This window comes from Diadema setosum, chromosome 20 (genome assembly GCF_964275005.1).
Source record: "Diadema setosum chromosome 20, eeDiaSeto1, whole genome shotgun sequence".
Classification (NCBI taxonomy): Eukaryota; Metazoa; Echinodermata; class Echinoidea; order Diadematoida; family Diadematidae; genus Diadema; species Diadema setosum.
Window position 1 is genome coordinate 1693370 of NC_092704.1, and position 20719 is coordinate 1714088.

At 39.9% G+C, this 20719-nt stretch overlaps 1 protein-coding gene across 1 annotated transcript in view; it reads right to left on the reverse strand.

Annotated features, from left to right (window-relative positions):
• Positions 1 to 246: 246 nt before the first annotated feature.
• The window catches only part of LOC140243904 (PAN2-PAN3 deadenylation complex catalytic subunit PAN2-like), a 35103-nt gene continuing 14630 nt past the window's right edge, over positions 247 to 20719 (reverse strand). The window contains exons 15-26 of the mRNA XM_072323573.1: positions 20325 to 20565; positions 19577 to 19692; positions 17690 to 17788; positions 16662 to 16783; positions 15721 to 15814; positions 8101 to 8244; positions 6280 to 6430; positions 5334 to 5491; positions 4219 to 4362; positions 3752 to 3931; positions 3028 to 3121; positions 247 to 2130 (exon numbers count right to left, since the gene is read on the reverse strand). Coding sequence (XP_072179674.1) covers positions 1949 to 2130; positions 3028 to 3121; positions 3752 to 3931; positions 4219 to 4362; positions 5334 to 5491; positions 6280 to 6430; positions 8101 to 8244; positions 15721 to 15814; positions 16662 to 16783; positions 17690 to 17788; positions 19577 to 19692; positions 20325 to 20565 — 1725 coding nt within the window. The 3' untranslated portion in view covers positions 247 to 1948. The remainder of the gene's footprint in view (positions 2131 to 3027; positions 3122 to 3751; positions 3932 to 4218; positions 4363 to 5333; positions 5492 to 6279; positions 6431 to 8100; positions 8245 to 15720; positions 15815 to 16661; positions 16784 to 17689; positions 17789 to 19576; positions 19693 to 20324; positions 20566 to 20719) is intronic.

Below are 20719 nucleotides of genomic sequence, written 5' to 3' on the forward strand. Positions count from 1 at the left end.
TGAAAAATCTCTCCCGTTCACCATCGTGACATGTAAGAGCTAATGATCGGTCATTATACTTTACTTATGACCGGTCATGAGCACAATTACGTGTTGAAAGGCAAAACAAATGCCGGGTCACTTGCATGCTCTCAAAATCATCTCTCTCCCAGGATTTCTCTGATCCTCTCATTTTCACATCAATTTGTGAGGCTGGATGAAGCTTTCCGTACAAACAGAAATTCACAAACATAGCATCTTCTGGAAAATGACAAAGCTTTATTGTTAAAACTGAAGCAGTTCATTTCCTCCTTATTTGGAATACTTACATTTTTACAATTCTTTTTACAAACTGGAAAATATGAATTGTGTTTCGTAACCTGATTGTGTCAGCAAACACTAATTCAACCCGGGACATGATTCTGCTACAATAAACATTTGTCCCTCTTTGACAGTCGTCCCGTTCCCTGCTAGTCCTGCTATCAGCCATACTTACTTTCCTCTTCCAATAGTACTATCTAGTCAGGCCCTGCTATTAATTCTGTCCCTGCCTTACTCTGTTCCAATTCCCGCCTTGCCTTTATTCCTGTCCCTGCCTTACCCAGTTTCCATTCCTGCCATGCCCTGTTCCTATTCCTCTCTTGCCCTGCTCCCATTCCCGCATTCTTGACCCTGTCTTACACCTTCCCCATTCCCGGCTTGCCCTTATTCCTGCCCATGGCTCATCTTATTCCCATTCCCGCCATGCCCTCATTTCTACCCTTGCTTAACCCAGTTCCCATTTCCGCCTTGCCCTCATTCCTAACCCTGTCTAACCCTGTTCCCATTCCTACTTTGCCCTTAATTCTGTCCCTGACTCACCTTGTTTCGATTCCCACCTTGCCCTCATTCCTATCCCTGCCTTACTCTTTTCCCATTCCCGCCATGCCCTCATTTCTACTCTTGTTTAACCCCGTTCCCATTCTCGCTTTGCCCTCATTTCTGCCCTTGTCTAATCCTTTTCCCCTTCCCGCCTTGCCTTGCTCTTGTTGCCTTCTGTCTGACTGATTCCCATTTCCACAATATCTCACCATGGTCCATATCAGAGTTGGACTTTCTATTTTCACAAACTCTGGCAAGTTAGGGTGCTACTTCTGAATTCAACAGCACATGAAAATATCAACCATGCCCTCGACACAACTTTGACGTACAATCAAACAATTCTTTGTTCATTACTGTACTCCTCAATTGCACATTGTGCCATTCACCAAAATTGTCGGGGAGTCCCAACTCGCAAAGAATTTTAGCCTAAATGAATATAAGGTGTATACAGTATCCCTGCCTGACAACAAATCTGCATCACGACAGTCACTGGGTATTTATACTATACAGTGACATACACCTGTACATAACTTTCACTTTTCATCCATTTCCACTTTAACTATACCTCCCTCTTTTCAATCTCTTGCAAGCAGCACTGAGAGCATTGTACCAAGCAATAACTATACTGCTCAGATCTGATTGGTCACTTCCTGATCGCTGCCATGGCAACCACATCTATGGCAGCTTGCAGTAATTGTAAGCCTCTTGAAGCAAGGTGGCCTGAGATTGGTTCCCAGTACGCACTGTAACAACAATAACCATAATAGCAATAATAACAATAATAATACGGTCCTCTTTATCCAGGGTAGCCTTTTCAGTGTTGCCACTGTTCTACCAGAGGACCCTGCCATTATCATTACCCTAACGTAGCTAGGTACCCATTTATACACCTGGGTCGACAGACCCATGGTTGGTAGAAACATCTTGTCTAAAGACATAAGCAGTGGGCAGGAATCAAATTCGGGTCCTCCGATTGGGAGTCGGGAGTCTTATCCACTATCCCACAGCACGCCCAAAGTGCCCCCACATCTTCCCCTCTTTCCTTGACCTCCCTCTCCCTCCCTCCCACCTACCCCCATCCCTCCCTGTCCATCTCCCTTCCAGGACCTCACTCGGAACCAGGGACCTTCCACTTGAGTTTGCGCCCCTCCTCGTACATCTTCTTCAGCTGCCCCTCCCACTCCTTCTCGTCCTGCGCCTGGCTGCGTAGGTCCTGGTACTTCTTGTAGAGCCGCAGCGCCGTGTAGGCGTCCTCTATGCTATCGTGGGTCTTTGACTGGATGATGGAACCTGGGAATAGCAAAGACAGATGGTCACATGATTACCACAGCTGAAAGGGAGGAGTTGAATCAGTTATGGAGGGCAAAAATAGAGTATTTCACACAGCAGAGGAAGCTTAGTCTAATCTATCAACAAGATCAATACTATAAATCCAAAAACATTCACAGCATAAAACTTTCGCAAATTGCCACTGGGATTCATTGTCTTGTGTAGACAAAACCTATCTGATGCATTTTACTTTCGCGAATCTTCACTCCACAAAAAATGTACAAAAGTGTCATGTATGTACATATTCCTACGTTTTTGTTTTTGTTGTTTTTTTGTTTCAGTATTTGGTCAATCATTGCACTCTAATGTGGAATATAGTGGTATATGCTACCACAGTGTGGTTTTAAAACTTTCAGTGATTTGAAAGAATACATTTTCAGCCTGGATGGTACAACTTCTAGAGTGCAAAAAAGAAAAGAAAAAAAAAGTAAATGCACAAAACATATGAACATCATTCAAGCAATACAGAGTAAAAACAACTATGACATTATTGTGCCCAGACACATATCATCCTTAAGGTGACATGACATTTGCTCCTGCAACAATTGCTCATGTCTTACTTTCTCCAAGGACTTAGGGTTGGGGTTGTGACAAGGTTTTAGGTTTAGTTTGATGTGAGGATTAGGATTACATTTAGGGTTATGTTTGTGGGTAAAATTTATGTTTGGCTTACAGTGTAGATATTTCATAGGAGCAATCGTCGCAGGAGCAAATGTCATGGAACCCCTTTTAAACATGCAGAGAACGACAGACGTAAAAAAAAAAAAAAAAAAAAGGTAAATTTTAAATTTCCTGCACAGATATACATAAGACACAAAACAATAACATCTTCTCTGATGGCTGATTACTGGTTCTTACCCAGGAAAAACCAGGCAAGGAATTTCAATGAGACGATTCGTTGCTTTGGCAGATTGTAGAGAGCAGCCGTGTCTACTATTTGTCGGTGATCCACCTGACAAGAGAGAGAGAGAAAAAAAAGAAGAAGACATGTTAGCCTTCTCTTGTGCAATGAATGACACACACTGCATGATGTGTGATGAGCATCAGACACCGAATGACCACAGTAGCTCACTTGAACCAGTTGGCAAAGGTGAGTTAAAAAAAAAAAAAAAAAGACAATGAAACCTAGGGGGTGTTTCATAAAGCTGTTCGTAAAGTTACAAACAACTTATGAGCGACTGGTGATCAGTTCTGATGTGCTGTACGTGTACTTATCAAAATTTCCATAATTCAGCACAATTCTTCCCATAATTTACACCTGATCACCAGTTCCTCATAAGTCATTCGTACCTTTACGAACAGCTTTATGAAACACCCCCCTAAACTCTAAATATCACTGAGGCATAGAAAGAGCATAGACTTTACAAATGCTCGACTGGATGGAATGGTTTTTGATGGATCGCGAATTCTTGGCAAAGGATTCAAAAGAATGACAATTTCACATATTTGCTGATAGTTGCCAGAAAGGAAGAATAAATTGAATGAGCAGCCCTCATCAATCTTCACAAATTTTGTCTCTCTGAGGTCATATACCGATCTTTCTATCAAAAAAAGATTAAAGTCCTCCAGCTAGCAAACTCACCAGAAGATTGATGACGCGGAAGTCTTTCCGCAAACCGTGACCGACGAAAATGGCGCCGACGTCCAGCAAGTATCGCAGCTTGAGGTACGTCGCCTTGAGGGTCGTCAGGTGTTTGGAGGAGATGGTGACGTCCAGGTCCCCAGGCTTGATGCCAGAGAACCTAGTGAGATAGTCTACCACCTAGACACAGCACAAATACGAGGGCAATCAGGAGCATATGAACAGTTTGATTGCGAAACGGGTTAAGCGTCAATGTTAAAGATTCAAGGGCAATCACTATACAGAGAAAAGTAAAACCTTACTTTTGTAGCTGCTCAACGATCAAACAAAACCACAAATTCTACAATACATTATGGTACGACAAAACAGAAAAAGTATGAGGTGATGACATCCTTGCCTCAAAATCTACACAAATGGTTGCGAACACTATTCTCTATTCTGTGACAATGTCGTTTCCTGGTTCTCACCTGTTCCTGTGTTGAGATGTAGTCATCCACAAAAGGCTCCCCCTCCAGGTCACCCTGACCCCGCACACACGTGATCCTAGCAACGGACATCTGGCTGGGCTTGATGGTGGACCGCGTCCCATCGCTACGGATTTCAGCCTCTTCCTGATCCCAGAGAAAGGAGGAGAGATAAATAATAATAATAATACATTACATTTGTAATGCGCTTAATACAATGTTTCATAAATGCATTATGAGGATAGTTACTGTGCGCACAGCACGCAAACAGTGGGCAATAGCATCATGTGAAGAGCTTCATTGTAAAAATGAGGTAACTCCATTCTCGTTAAGTTGAGATATTTGTGATTAAAGCTGAAAACAAGGAAAAAATAAGAAATTATGGGATATTCTTAATCACAACTTCAAGAACATTCCTTTTTATGCTACAAAGGAGGTATCACTGCAAATATTTCATTTTGCTTTATCTGATGATGGGTTTAGTTTAAAATGTTTAAAATTGGCACTTAGCCCATTTTGCAATCAAACTCTTCACATGTTCATATGACACCTAGAAATATTTTTGGGAATGGCTCTACTATCAAGACAGGATAAGCACCTATGAAGGTCACCAAACAAAAAGCACAAATAATCTAAATCAGAACACTGTAACAGCAGCTCCTAGTGTACAATGAATCCTCTCCCTTCTCACAAAATCACATTTCTAAACAATCTATTTCAGCGACTTCTGACAGTTTTGCCTTGAGGTACTTGCCCAAGTCCTAATCTGGAGCATACCAATTTCATTGTTCTACTTTTCTCCACATTAGAGAAATTTCAAACAAAAAGTCATATCTCAACTCTGCAATCTTTTGGTGTCTTAAAAGTCTAGAAAACATTATAAGTGAAATTCCTTAGGTAAAAGACACTACTGTAAACATGGGAGTATATAGACCCATGTATTCATTTTCTTTATTTTATCATGCTACATTCTGTGCCACTTTTCTTACTTGTGATCAGTTTATCAGACATTTTCACTAAGCTTATGGGATGCATGAAGATCATACTGATAGATTTCATAAATATTTGATAAAAACTAGAAGATGATTGATAGCAGATGACATCCATCCTCCTCCCACCTGATTAAGAGAGACAAACTCTGCATCCAGTCCAACAAGATACTTCTCCCCTAGATCCTCCTCTGTACTGAGGGGGGTAAAGGTCACGTGAGGTTTGAATCCCGTTGCCTTGGAGATCCCGCTGGGCTGCAGCACGGATGCTGTGATAGGACTCTGGACTGGTAGTAAGAATACAACAGGGTGAAAGTGAAACATTGCTCCAACCATAGCAACATATATAATCAGGCTTTTTCTGTACTCTTTAAATAAATACATCTGCTCTCTTTTGTTCATTGTTATGACTAGGCACCTGCTGTATTTTGTTAAACGCATAACAAATCACTTTGAAGAAATTTTTGAAAAGGACTAAGTTATTCCAATCATGTTTATCACATAAGATCTGTACTATGATACCATACAGATCTCTGTAATATCTTATTTCTAATATTTTGTAAATATCTCATTTCTGATAATTGTTAATGTGGTTGGCTTTATCAAGTGTGCACTGTGAAATAGCCACCTGGCTGAGATGCTCCCTGGGGAGGGGAATGAAGGTATAACTTTGACTCCTGTGATTAAGGTATCAAAACATTGACAACCACTTCAAGCACCACCGGGTAGAGGGGTGCTATTGAGAAACAAGTATTAGTGTCCATATCCATTGGTCCCTGCTGGAACACCCCTGCAGTATCCCATCGGATCAGGACAATGAAACCCTTGTGGGAAAATAAGCCTCCAGCTAAATGGCGCCACTTAGTGATAGGGCCAAAGTGAAAATTAGAGTTTGGGTTAGAGCTAGGATCAGTGTTGGGTTCAGGATCATGGGTATGGTCGGGTCAGGGGAAGGGGGGGGGGGGGGATGTAGTTGTCCAGGGGGTAATTTTCACAGAACCGTATCTCACGATGTGCCATACATGCATTATACATGGAATACTGTTATAATACTTTAATGTGTAAGGATTCTTACTTGTGATGTCATAACGGCTGGTGACATCATTCCTCATGTAGTACAGCACACAAGGCACCTTCCAGTCCAGGTTAAACTGAATGGCGTCCATCTTGTCAATCGGCTGGATCGAGAAGTCGTTAAAGATGTACCACTGCATGTGGGTCACACCCTGTGATCACAAGGACACACAATATGAAGATGTAAAGCAAAGATGTTCTCCAATTCATAATATGGTAAACCGTCAAAAGAAATCACATAGGCTTGATAATGGCTACGTGACTAAATATGACTCCAACTATAACTTAGCTTCATAAACATTAAGCAAAGGAGAACGCCTAATTTCTCATAATAATTCAGAGCCAAAACTAGAAATGTCGCTACGGCGACTGGTGTATGCCTCCGCCATAATACATGGTTCTCCTAATAGGTCTATAGTACAATGTCTTGACAATGTGTGATGACAGTTTCACACAATTGGCAAAATATTAAAATGACAGGTTTGCCACAAATGTGCTGAATGTTCACTTTCCTAGAACTAGGTTCAATTGGATGAATGATTAAAATGTCAGAGTGCAGGTATTTGGGGGAACTGATGATTTTCACTTGACTTTTGACCCTTTTACAAGTTTATGCATTGAGTAATTTTCAAGGTATTGAGAAAAAGTATAATTTCAGTATCAAATGGTAAAATAGTATTATCGAAACCTGGCCTTTGACCTTTGACCCCACAGTTCCAAAGAGAATCACTGTTAGGTAGAACATGCATAAATATGTAAGTTTCATAACAATACCTTGAGTTATTTTTGAGATATGGAGGAAAAAGTGCAATTTAGCACTTTCACTTGACCTTTGACCTTTTGACCTTTGACCTTTTGGCAAGAAACTTCCCACAGAATATATATTGGGTTATACATGCATACATCAAGTTTTAAAAAAATCCTTCAGGCACTGCATAAATATAAGGAAAGTAGTTATATTTTGAGGAGTTGACCTTGACCTTTGACCCATGACCTTTGACCCATGACCCCCAACTTCCCTAGATAATCACTGCCCATCGGTATAAGCATATATACTAAGTTCCATGAAGATACCTTGAACCATTTGCGAGATATGGAGAAAAACATGAAATTTCAATTTTTTTTTCACAAAATAACCTGTGACCTTTGACCTTTGACCCTGTGACCCTAAAATCCACACAAAGTATCATCCCCCAAGGATATACCCTCATACCAAGTTTGATGCAAAACCACCACACGGTTCTTGAGATATCGACAAAAACAAAACGGGACGGACGGACGTACGGACGGACGTACGGACGGATGGATGACCCGAAAACATAATGCCTCCGGCCACTTCGTTGGTGGAGGCATAAAAAAAATAATAATAGCATCATATCATGTCCCTCATACTTTCCAAGTTTGCCTTGCAAATTTTTTTCCCTGTTCATACTCACATGATTGTTTGACTTTGAAACTATATGGCAAAAATCCATAAAGGTAGTTTCAAATTACTTGTAAGTCCATGGACTATGCAAATTTTGCCTTTGTAATTGTGCAGGATAGATCACGTATGCCACCAGACATCCAATGATGAACACAAGGTACAATGTAATAGGCACCTGTGAAGGGTACGCCTATTGCACCTTTGTTTGAGTCCATGTACAAGATCTACACCATGGATTTGATATACCGTAAACTACCCTGGTGAATTTGAGCCTACACTGCAAATCTCATTGGCGCTGCACTCTCTCCCCTTGAACCAAAGGTGGGGGTGGGGTGGAAGGTGGGGGAAGGTTGAGAGGTGGGGTGGAGGAAGGGGAGGGGGTGAAACTAGTCTTACCTCTTTCCTCTTGTGGTAAGTCTTGCCAACATTGATGTGAGCCACCAGGTTACCCCCTGTCCTCGGATCTCTCACATGGCCGACGCTGGCATGGAGGTAATAAGTAGCATACCCCTCCTCATCCACATCGTCTACCCTGTCACTCTGTCAGACACAATATGGAAATCAGAATTAAGAAGTGGTTGAGCCTATTAGTTTACAGTTGTACATACAGTACGCGCAATAAGAAACGCCTCCGTCAATTTCGTTTTCCAACGAAAGTTCGTTATCGATCGAGTAGCAACGAAATCTGGACGAAATTTGGACGAAATTTCGTTATCGATCCATTAGCAACGATTCTGACGCTTTGTGGACGCTTTGTGGACGCATTTCACGCACGACCGCCCGCTCAATTCCGTTCGGCAAATGCGTTGCTCGTTCGGAAAATGCGTGTTCGGAGCTCGGCAGTTTCGTCCAAATTTCGTTAGAAGCGTCCGTGATCCAAGGCGCACATGGAATACAGTACACACGTGAATCACTGCAAGATTAGACTCAACAAGTAGCACAGCGGTCGGGAATGAGAACAGTAGACAGGCGTGGAATTCACCTGATACACATAATAATATTAAAAATGGTAACATGTATACATATATCGATGCCGTTTTCATTGAAGCAATTTGTAAAAGTTTTAGTTTCCCTTACCCTAGCTGTAAGTACGGCACCGTTAGCAGATTATTCACTGCATTTAGTGAAAGTCACCTGATACATCACATGGTGGTATGCGGGCTGCATGTAACCAGGGAATGTGCACGTATGGGAAAGGCGAGTGCGCCCTATGTGCGTCGCCATTGCTATGGCATGGCTCGCTCGGCTGAACGAAACAGAGATGTTATACGATGTAGTAGTTCACGTGTTTTGTTTTGTTTTTTACAAGCAGAAAATAAACAACTGTTGATCATGAAATAGACTAAATTACCAATCAGAGATCATTCGGGTTCATAGTATTTAAGAGAAATCACGCAATTTTGGCGAGGGTGAACCCACAGGAACCCACAGGAACCTTATCGTAGAATGCCGACCAAAAAGAAAATGGTTTCACTAAAATTGCGTGTACGTAAAATCCATTTGAGTATAGAAAGAAAATTAACCCCCAAAAAGAGGAAAAAAGAAATTAGGATTTGTTCGCCGTTATTTGGTCATTAAATATTTTGTTTTTCTTCAGCAATTGCGCGTTATATTGCCCGTTTTTTTTTTTTATTGAATCAGGGCCCTGTTGCATAAAACCCTTACCGCTGGACTTACCGCTCCTTTCTAGCGGTAAGTCTTCAAATCAGCGGTAAATTTTATAATCCTTGATGCTGACTGGCTGTGATGCCTAATTTTGACGGTAGTTACCATTGAAATTCAATGGTGAGTTTTATGCAACGGGCCCCAGAAAAGCAAAAAAAAAAAAAAAAAATATTCAAAACAAGACAATACGTTTAATTCTTAGTTTGATATCGTTTATTTCTGTATTGGACAGAGAGATAATTCAGACGGTACGTGGAATTTTCAAAGCGACTAATTCAGACTGATTCTTAGTTTGACTTGGCTCTTTCTTTCTTTCTTTCTTTTTTTTGGGGGGGGGGGTGGGGGTTGAGGGTCATGATCGTTGTACCCATGCACCCATAAGGTTCGTTAGTACGAAAATGAAACATTCAGATATACACGCGACTTCCCTACACGAAAAATAGATGTTCGTAAATGTGATAGTCAAATTATGATTCATAATCCGAAAATGCACGAATGTTTGTGATTGGATAGGTGCGTTTATTGTCTGATTAGCAAACCTTCGGAGTACTGTAGTATCGAGCCTGTTGTATTCACGGATAAACGAACTTTTGGAATAATGAATTTTATATTCAGAGCAAGACAATAAGTTTAATTCTTATTATAGTTTGACATCGTTTATTTCCTAGTTGTGAAGCGGGAAGCGAGAGATAATTCTGAAAAGAAGTATACAGACGGAACATGAAATATTCAAAGCAGCTATGAGATTAAATCTTAAGTTGTTTATTTGTTTGTTTGCTTGCTTGTTTGTTGTTATGCTCAAGTGTTGGTGTAATTATATATACATTTTTTTTATTTTTTATTTATTTTTTTTTTTTTAAAAGGGGGAGGCATTTTTGAAGTACCCACTGCACGTAAAGTTCGCTGATGCGAAAGTGATAAAATGTTCCGTAACACGCAAATTCCCTACACCATAGATGTTCGTACCTAGTGTGAAAATAAAATGTATTACTATTATTATTTTTTTTCCCCATTGTTCGATTAGCAAACCTTCGGAATGTCAATCCTTTCGTTTTCGGATAAACGAACTTCCTTAACTCACAACACCACTTTCAGAGTAACAAACTAGTCATTATTTTATTCGGGCATTGAGAATACACGTAGTTCAGGAAAATCTTTAAGGCAAGAATTACGATGGATTCTTATTTTGAAATCATTTTATTGATTTCCGTGGTGTTCATTATTCCGAAAAAGAAAACGGGTGCGCTATTCCGATGGTTACGGCGTTATTTCGAATCCGAAACACGCATATTCCTTGTGCCTATCCATGTTTGTTGATTCGAAAATGAAATCATGCTGCGGGTAATTGCTATAGGGCCATATATTGTTTTATTTCTGTCTATTGTTATATTATTATTAATATAATTCTTATTCTTATTCTTATTATTATTATTATTATTATTATTATTATTATTATTATTATTATTATTATTATTATTATTATTATTATTATCGTCTTTAACATTATTAACCAATATTTTGATTAACGAGCATTTTGTTGGCTGTTTTTTTTTTTTTTTTTTGGGGGGGGGGGGGCATTGCCCGATTAGCAAACCTTCGGAGTGTCAATCCTTTTGTTTTCGGATGAACGAACTTCCTTTCCTCAGACGAAGAAATCAGAGTAACAAACTAGTCATTATTTTATTCGGGCATTGGGAATAGTTCAGGAAAGAAATAGAAGGGAGGAATCCGAAACACGCATATTCCGTGTGCTTATTTATACGTCATGTTTATTGATATGCTGCGGCTAAGGGCCTATTGGAGGTCGTTATACCTCTCGTTTGGTGTACGATTTCTTTCGTTTCATATCACTTTATTTGTTCCCTTCATATTCTTAATCTAAAGGTAATTCTTTCAATTGCCTCGCACTGTGTACATGCATTTTCGTAACGGCGATTTCCCGCTTTGCTGCAGTATTTCGAAGGGTGTTTGATGCCAGCCGCTTCGGTGTGCTCTGTGGTAATGTTTATGTAGTTGTCGGGGAGGTTGTTGATACTTTGTCTGTTGACATTTATTTTCGTACAGGCAGGGGCGGATCCAGGAATTCTGTACAGGAGGGGGGAGGGGCGCAACTAATTTTTCTGGTGCCACTTCCGGGTTTCACTTCTATTTTTTTTTTACGATAAATAAAGGGGGCGTGCGCCTCATGCGCCCCCTCTGGATCTGCCACTGCTACGTGTTTATCTCGAGTGATGGTGATCGTGTTTCTAAATGTTTATAAAAAAAGGACATTATCTGAGTGATGCCTGATGATAGTGCAGGTGATGATAATCAACGATGCTGATGTAAAAGACGGCTTGCTGTGGATGCTGAGCGTTTATACGTGCCCTTCGTTTATTTAAATAAGTTTTCCCTCTTTTACTCTTCTTTCCCCTCCCAAGAATGATAAAAAAAGAAAATACTGTACCTACACCTCACAACAAAAGGAACCACGTGTGAACAACCATCGTTAAGTTCAATCGAAACGTTCATTATTAGCAAAGAATAAGGGGAAAACACGAGTGACGGAAAATGATAGAAGCGACGAGATTGTCTTCTTGTGTATAATGCGCGGTCTCTTGGGATTGGAAAAACCCCACCCTCGGATCCCTTTGTGGAAATTTCCACAAAACCAGGTGCGTGCCAGACCCCAGGTGCCAGACGAAAGAATGCGCGCACTGGTGTAGTATATCGATCGAAGAACTCGCTGGTGAGTTGAGTTAAAGCAATCATTGCAAAGATGTTCTGATTCTTTCGCCTTTCTTTAGGCGCATACATCGAACAGTCGATTATTGCGTACTTGATCTAAGTACAATGTATTTATATGTTCCCGAGCTGTAAAAAGGAATTGATTAATCACTCAAAAATGCAATCACAGATTATGGAAGGTCTCATATGCCTAGACAAATTCACTGAGATGTCCTATGTGAGATGCAGCCACCACCCGATTAAATAGCAAAATCATGACAGTAAAATTTCACGCTCACCAAAACTGCCTATTACTTTTCATATGAATTTTGGTTATCAACACTCGTTCGTGGATTTGTTTGTTTGCATGTTTTGTGTGTATTATTCCTCGATCCTGAAAGACGTAATAATTATTCGCATCGAACGTAAACTGTTTACCGTAACTAAGCCTGTGGCGCATTCGATCCATTCAACTAGCAGTAACCTCTAAGGCAGTAAGTTAGTAGCACATGGTGCATTCCTTTGAACCACGTGTTTCGCATATCGGCACATCCAAACACATTAGCGATCGTCGTTATGGCAAACTTTCCGATTACAGTCAAGGGAGAAGAAATCGTAATACTGTACATGTACTTACGAAAGTGATTATGCTTAAGATCAAATAAAATGAAGAAGTTTGAAAACAACTTGGCAACACTCAATCAAGTTTTTCATTCTCTCACACAAAAGCTCTCTTGAGAAAATGAAAGCATTCCCCCTCCCCTGCTAGATAATGGAAGTTTTCATTACTAGCCCAGCAAGTTTTGGGAGTGTACATGAATGTTTTTAGGATAGAGTCAAAAGGGACCTAAGCTTTCGATTATAGCAGAACCTTCGTCAGAAGCAAAATGGCAAATAGGCAGAAAAAGCAACCACACACATGTAAAGCGACTTCACACAACAAGAACAGTCAGGGCAAAGGGACACGGAACAAAGAAAACAAAAGGAGAGGGTAGGAAGTCATGGGCAAGGAGCCCAACAGGTAAAGGGAGGGGGATTAGAGCAGGAGGATGGACAGACAAAAGGCAGGGGAAGGTTAGTAATGGTCGCCGTGAGGGCCAGGGGGCAACCATTGAAGGAAAAGGATGAATATGGAGGCAACATCAAACAAGATAAGGAACGACAGAGAGATAAAGAAAGGTAAAGCGTGAAATAGCAACAGCAAAGGGGGGGGGGTGAGCAAACAGCAAGCCCTAGAAAGGATCTGTACAAGTACCAAAAGGATGCAACAAAATGAAAGTGAGAGTCAATCAACAAATGCAATTAACCATATCAAAGTATGGTAATATTAATACAGTAATAACGATGATATTGACAAAACAAATTAGAATAATAATCATTAAAGCACATAAAAAAGGGGGACACAAAGTCCATGGGAGAGAAAATGTATACTTGCAAAGCAAGTATCAATAGGCAAAATAAATACATTTCATAGAGCTGGTTCATATGAAATCACCTTTGATTTATGATTTTACAAACAAGAATTTTCATCGCTTACCTATTTCTTTTATTACTTTCGTAATGTCATGATATTTCATGATGGCATGTGTTCTGTCTTTACATGGCAAGATAAGTTTTTTTTTTCCATCCAGGGTCAAAAGAAGAAAGTGATAGAAAGATAATTGAAAGGATAGAATGAAACACCTACTCAGCAGGCTCTTGATATAACGCAAAAGCAATTCATCAGAAATGCAGTACAGTTCTAAATAATTTATCAGTGGAAAAAAGAGCAAAGAAAATGGGATTTCGAGTTCAATAGGAGTAGGAATATCGCAATTTACAGACTTGGACCTGATGCAAACATATTGTCTAGCTTCTGGTTGAGTTTCTTCAGAGACATAAATTTTGGTAGCAGTAAACCAGAGTGAACAAGCAAAAGGATACAATTAAGTGAAAAAATAAAATGCAGGTCTCTAGACCACTCCAGTGCACGATCGAGCGAACAACACTAAAACAGCCCCCAGGGCCAGGCCATGTCGTCAGTGTCACTCTCGTCTTAGATATAGATCATACAGGCCTACATTGTACATACATCGTTTCGTACTCGTCATCGCCAACGTCATGATGGTCGGTCACACGAAATAAATTGCATCATCATAAGAGCTCTTATATCAACACCACTAGATAGTAGAATCATTATCATTATCACTATCATTCCAGTCAATCTCATCCAAAGCGAAACCCTCAAAATCCTCAAAATCATCGTGGTTAATACTCTCACAAAACACATCTGTAAACGATTCAGACATCGCAGACCTAGCTACACATCTTGCACACAAAAATGAAATGGAGGTGGAAAATTACGATGAATACACAAAAAATATCGACGATGGCATTTTACCGTAGCAGAAAATACACAGAGTATCTTGCACCGGAAAAAAAAATGGATGTGGAAAACTACGATGAGGAAAACTAGGGTGAAAACCCGATGCGTGAAGACGAACGATGAAGACACTTTTACGGTAAAAATACTTACACGGAAACAAACGAGTGGGTACGATATTCTCGCACACACGAAGATAATCGACACATCGTTCAATCGAAAAACTCAACAAACACTCGAACAAAAACTCACCCCAAATTGTGGCAAACAGGGTAATCACTTAATAAAAATGAGAAAAAAACACTCTCAGAAGTATGATTGTACTCTGAAGAGAAAGGGATACAATGATACGGAAGCAAAAGAGAGAAAATGAGAGAAATGGACGGGAAACCTAGAGAACTTCGACGAAAGAAGAGCTAGCGATTCGCGATTAGAGCTAACTTTGTATACACTGTAGCTAGCTGTGTGTGTGATCGCGCGTACAAAGGGTTGAAAGCGTTGAAAGCGTTGAAAGCATTGAAAGCGTTGAAAGCGTCCACAGCTTCGGAAAAGCGTTCGGGGATTTCGTTGAATTCGTTGAATTCGTCCAAAATCCGTCCATGAAGTCTGGACGCAAAAAGCGTTGAAAACGTCCCAGGCGAAATCAATAACGCTAAAAGCGTTGGGACGAAATTTGGACGCACTTTCGTCGGGCGTTTTCTATTGCGCGTACTGTACTTACTGTAAAATGCACGCTAAATATCTTGTCTCAACTATATGCATTGAATGTAAGAGGCAACTCGTGAAAATTTCATGCCGCAAATAAGGCTGTCATGCCATGAAAATATCATGTTTTACAGTATTATTGCTAAAGGGCGCACTATGGAAAACTTTTGTGATCATAAGGAGCACTGTCCACCATTACTAAGCAGGGCAAGATCACTGGGTAAGATTTATGCTACAAGAAATGGTCATGTAGGTGTAACCTCTTTAAAGCGACCCCACTTTGCTCATTTTCAGCCATGCTCACAGAGTTTGCCTACATACATTGTAGTCTCAAAAGTTACTGTCTGTAGCAAGAAAGACATTTAAAAAAAAAAATGGGTCAGCTCATATAGTTTTAAGACTGATGAGTCACACACACACTTGGTTTCTTCCAGAATACTGAAATTATCTGATGCATATAAAGAATTTAAGTTTGCATGAGTAATCTCTTTAACCCTTCAGACTCCCAGTCAAGTATCTGATTGAAGAGACTGATCGATCGAGAGATAAAGTCAGATGATTGCAGGATCCAAACCCACCTCTGGCTTCAATTCATGGATGTCCACCTTCTTCTCATCCGAGAGACGGACTTTGATGTAGAGCGGAAGCCAAGATGTCATCTCTGGCTCAGACCTAGATGAGACAAATGTAATAAACTATAAAAATTGAAGGAAGAAAAGTTTGAAACTAAATCTACTTACCAACAATGTCACTTTGTTTTCCCCCTATTAACCTTTTTGTTCTTTAACTCTGTCTGTCTGTCTGTCTGTCCCTCTTTCTCTCTCCAATTTTCTGAATCTCACACACAATTTCTTAACATTATGTAATGCCAGTGGACTTTCCCACCACATGGATTGACTTAGGGTTTGTACAGTTTTGGTTGAGACCTAATTTCAGGTTTCTCACATTTTTTGGTGAAATAATGAGAAACCTCTTATAAAATATGAAAGAGTATGTAATTCTATAAGGAATGCAACGTTTATTCGATGAAAATTGGTTTTGAAATGGCTGAGATATCAAAAAAAGAGTGATTCTAATAAAGTGTGGGACCCACACTTTGTTATGATCTCTTTGTTTTACTTTGTTTTTGGATGTTTCAGTCATTCCAAACCCGATTTTCATCAAATAAACTTTGAATTCCTCTTAAAATGGTATGCTCTGCACTATATCATAAGTGTTTTTTTGGTATCTTGCAAAAAGTTAAAAGCCCAATTCTCATCTCCACCAATACTGTACCATCCCTTAACCCTGAATGAAACATCCATATTTCAATTCACAAAGCACAGTGTCTATTTCTGGACAGTATTTCTTGACTCAGCCATATTACACAACTTTCAGTTATATTCATATCATTCAGGCCAATGACAGAATGTTGTTTCTACAGTTTACATGGAAAATGGTCAACACCTAAAAATAATATGGTCAACACCTGAAATTTGCATATTCATGGACCACAAAGTCTCCAAGCATGCGAACTCACTCAGTGCTGCTCTGAACATCGTGTCTGAATCGACAGTCTGCCCTGGTGCAGTTAGCTCCATAGCGACACGGCTTGACCTGGCTCTGGCTCGATTCCTTCACATCATAGTTCACGCCTGCCAGCTGTGTCATACCCAGACAAAATACGGCAATAAAAAAACTTTGCTTAATAGTTGATGGGCAGGATTTCATGTCGCATAGTAAGAGCATGTTGATGTACATCACATTTTAGCAATTACTTCAAGGGATTTTGTTGTACATAAAAGCTGACATATTCATCCAATTTTATAGGGGGAAGGCCAAAGAGGAAATCGTCTGTTGAGAATGAGAAGGGCGTTAAGTTGTCTTGAACACTATGGGTTTTGTGGCAACTTAACGCCCTTATCATTCTCAACAGATGAAATGAAATGGCAGGAAAATAGAAGGAAATGAAGAATTTTCTACACAAATTCAGGCAAAAAAAGGCCTGCATGATTCAAAATGTTCACTGAAAAACAAGCACACACCAACATGTATACAGAGACAGAGGATTCTACACATTCTGCCTAAATTCTAAAGAAAGCAAATCAAGCTGTCAAATTTACTCCAGTGAAACTACTTAAAACTAGTTTAGAGGAATATGTCTGCAAGACAAATTTACTCTTGTGACACAGCTTAAAGCTAGTGAAATGCAGTATGACTGCCTGCTGTAGGTATATGTATGCCTGAAGATGGCCCTCTGTTTTTGATTTCGTTTTTGAAGGTCTGAATTTACTGTATACTTCATATATTTAGTGAGTCTAAATTTTTGGGAATCGAAACTTCCCGACGATTTCGCGAGTGGTTAGATTCGCGATCGTGGAGTCCTGTACTGAACGGAGAAATACATACAACATGTAAGTGTGCATCACATTCATATTGGGATCAGAGTCATTATTTTCACAGGTTTTTAATTTCTTGAGTAGCACCTAACTAGCGAAATTCGCAAAAATAAAAACCTCGTGAAATATTTGGCGTATACAGTAGTTATTAAACCGCTATCCACCCTACCTCTTCCTGTTTCCTCCAGAAGTTCTCATCGGACTGCGTCTCCAGGTTACAGTTGATGGTGATGACATCGGGCAGTCTGTTGTAACTACGCACCTGCATCTGTATCACCAAAGTACACACATGATGCCCATTAACACACATCTTATGCCACATGAACCCGGAGAAGTAATTTACACCAGTGCCTCATATAATTATGCATATCCCAACACATGACAGCCAGTGCATTGAAGGATATGATGACATCAATGTTATAAAAATTGCAGTCTCCGCCCATCAAAGATACCAAGTCATTTTCAATTCAACCATAGTTCGAAAGAGATGAATTAACTTCCTACAATTACTGTAAATAAACTGAGGAGATCTATGTAAATGCATTAACAAGTATACCAGGTACTAGAATCTTACAGGACTGCTTTCATTATCTTTAGGGTGGAGTGGAGGCAAATAAAGGCGCAGAATCTTCGGTTAATTAAGCAAAACCTTCACATCATTAAGTAGTCACAAAGTTTCAACATCTTGACCGACATACACTTGTAGTGCAGGATGGCTGAGGTGAGATTAATGATCAACAAAACTCCTTATTCAGGCGATGACATGAGTTAGAACCACCTTGTATACATGATAGTCAAACAACATGAATGATCCCAACATTTTAAATTCAAACCATCAGCTACATATGAGAAGAAAAAGAGATAAATGAGAGTCAAGATTTCAATCACACACAAATGCACACATTTTTTTCAGCCCAGTTTTTATTTCTCTGGTCCAGCTAAACTCCAGGTCATCAGGCAATATGAATGTGTCATACAATTCACTACAGGGCTTAACACTAACATCTTTCTCTGGTGGCCTGTTCAGGCCATTAAAATCTTTAAATCAGAGCTTTTGGTGGCCCGAATTACAAGGAAACATAACATTCTGTTTTGAATCTTAACCCTAAAAAGACTGGGGGGGGGCCTAAAAGGCCCCCCCCCCCTCGACATTTCGCGCGATTACTCTGCAACACGCAATGCTCTCGCTGCGATGCTCTATGACTTTTTTCTTTCGAGTTTCCCGCACATTTTGACACCAAATTTGTGACGCCCGGGGGTACGGTTCTGAAGTTACATAACTTTTTGTACATGCACGTGAGGCCGAAAATGGCTCAAAAATGTGATTTTGTGTACAAAGTCAATGCAAATTGAGTTTTTTCACATGGTTCATATAAATATGCTTATTTTTACTCTCAATGGCTAAAATTAATTTGTTTTAGGAGTATTACGCTTCAAAAAGTGTCTGCCAGAAATTTTGTTAAAAAAACAACAGGAAACAAAAGGTCGAAAAAACAAAGAAATACATAAGAAACTCATAAAACAATAAAATACATAAGAAATTTATTTTGATACCGAATTTTTTTCAAGTACATTTGCTAAGAATGCCACAAAGAATAATTAGACCAAAAATGAGCAATTTTGGAGCTTTATTTACTGATTTAGATCAAAGAGTCTGATTTCTCGCATAAATTAGCATAATTAATCAAAATGAAATAAAAGAAGACTATTTTGGAAAATTTAAATATACGATCTTGTAGATTACATCGCACACTACCATTGTGCAAATTTCCGCGGCGATCGCGCGATCCGTGGCCGAGATCTTAAGGGGGGGGCCCTTTAGGCCCCCCCCCCCCAGTCTTTCGAGCTACCAAAATAGCCCAGTCTTTTTAGGGTTAAGTGCCCGATCGGGCCACCAATAGATAGCTTTTCTTTTTCTTATTTTTAAAGAAATTTTGTGGCCTGACATCATTTTTTAGTGGCCCCAGGTCTCTGGGCTACCACTAATGTCGAGCCCTGCACTAGACATCACATGATTGGGGGATAAATTTGACCCCTGGATCATTGGCTGCCTTACCGATGGCTGGTACCTCTGGCAGTCATCACACCAGGCCTGAGTGGATTGCTCAATGTTCATACTGGCTTGTAGGACAGATACAAAGCTCTGCTGTCTAACCTCCTTACCCTGGGCAGCTGGTAACAAATGAATACAAATGAAATATCAACTACTGCATGTCACACATATAGGAAATGTAATTGATATGTCATCATTCTCTGATATCATTTGAGAAGAAAAAAAAAAAAAGCACCAATGAAGTCAATCATGTTCTTGTGTATTTAGAGTATTAAAATATTTTTGATGTTCATGTACAAATAATTCCTTGCTGAGAGAAAATTCTGTATAAACCAAATATAAGTTTCAACAACTGTAATTGATAGAAATCAAGTTATTTCAACAGTAGTCTCGCCAAAGTATAAACGAATGAATAAAAAAATTTTATCATGTTCTTGACAAACAGACAAGTAGATAAATTGGAGATGAGCTTTACATGCATAACAGAACAAGAAAATATTCTTTGTGACATGAGTAAAAGAAGAAAAAAAGACAAAAATCATACATCTACACTATGTTACACTGTCACCTTGGTTACAACACTTGGTAGGGTCTTGCCTGAAGATTACAGGGCACACACAGTGACTTAGCATTCTGTGATTTCTACATAAAATATGAATCGCACAGGGTGACTGTGAAAGGAATGGAAATGCAGTCAACAGCCCAAAACACAGGCTGGTTCTGAAAGGGTGGAATCCCCACTCTGGCTTACCCGCTGCATGTGCCTCAGGGTAGGAGAGAGTGACCACCATCGTGGACGCCTCCCTGAAGGTCTCCTTGTTGCACATCTTACACATGTTGGCATTGGTCACCTTGGCCTCAAACAGCCGGCTGACCGCCTCGCCCAGGTGGGCAAGAGGAGAGGGCTTTTTCTCCGTCTTCCTTTCTGAGTCATCGTCAGTTTCCTGCTGCCCACTCTCGTCATCGTCGTCCGTTGCTGGGTCAGACGTCTCCTGTCAAACAGCATGTCATAGTCACCAGAATCATCACAGATACAATCACTTTTTTTAGTTCCATAAAAACAATGTGATGTCACCCACTTAAGTCAATTATACCAATGGGAATGTCAACCTCTGTCTATCTATAAAAAAACAGACCCATGCAAAG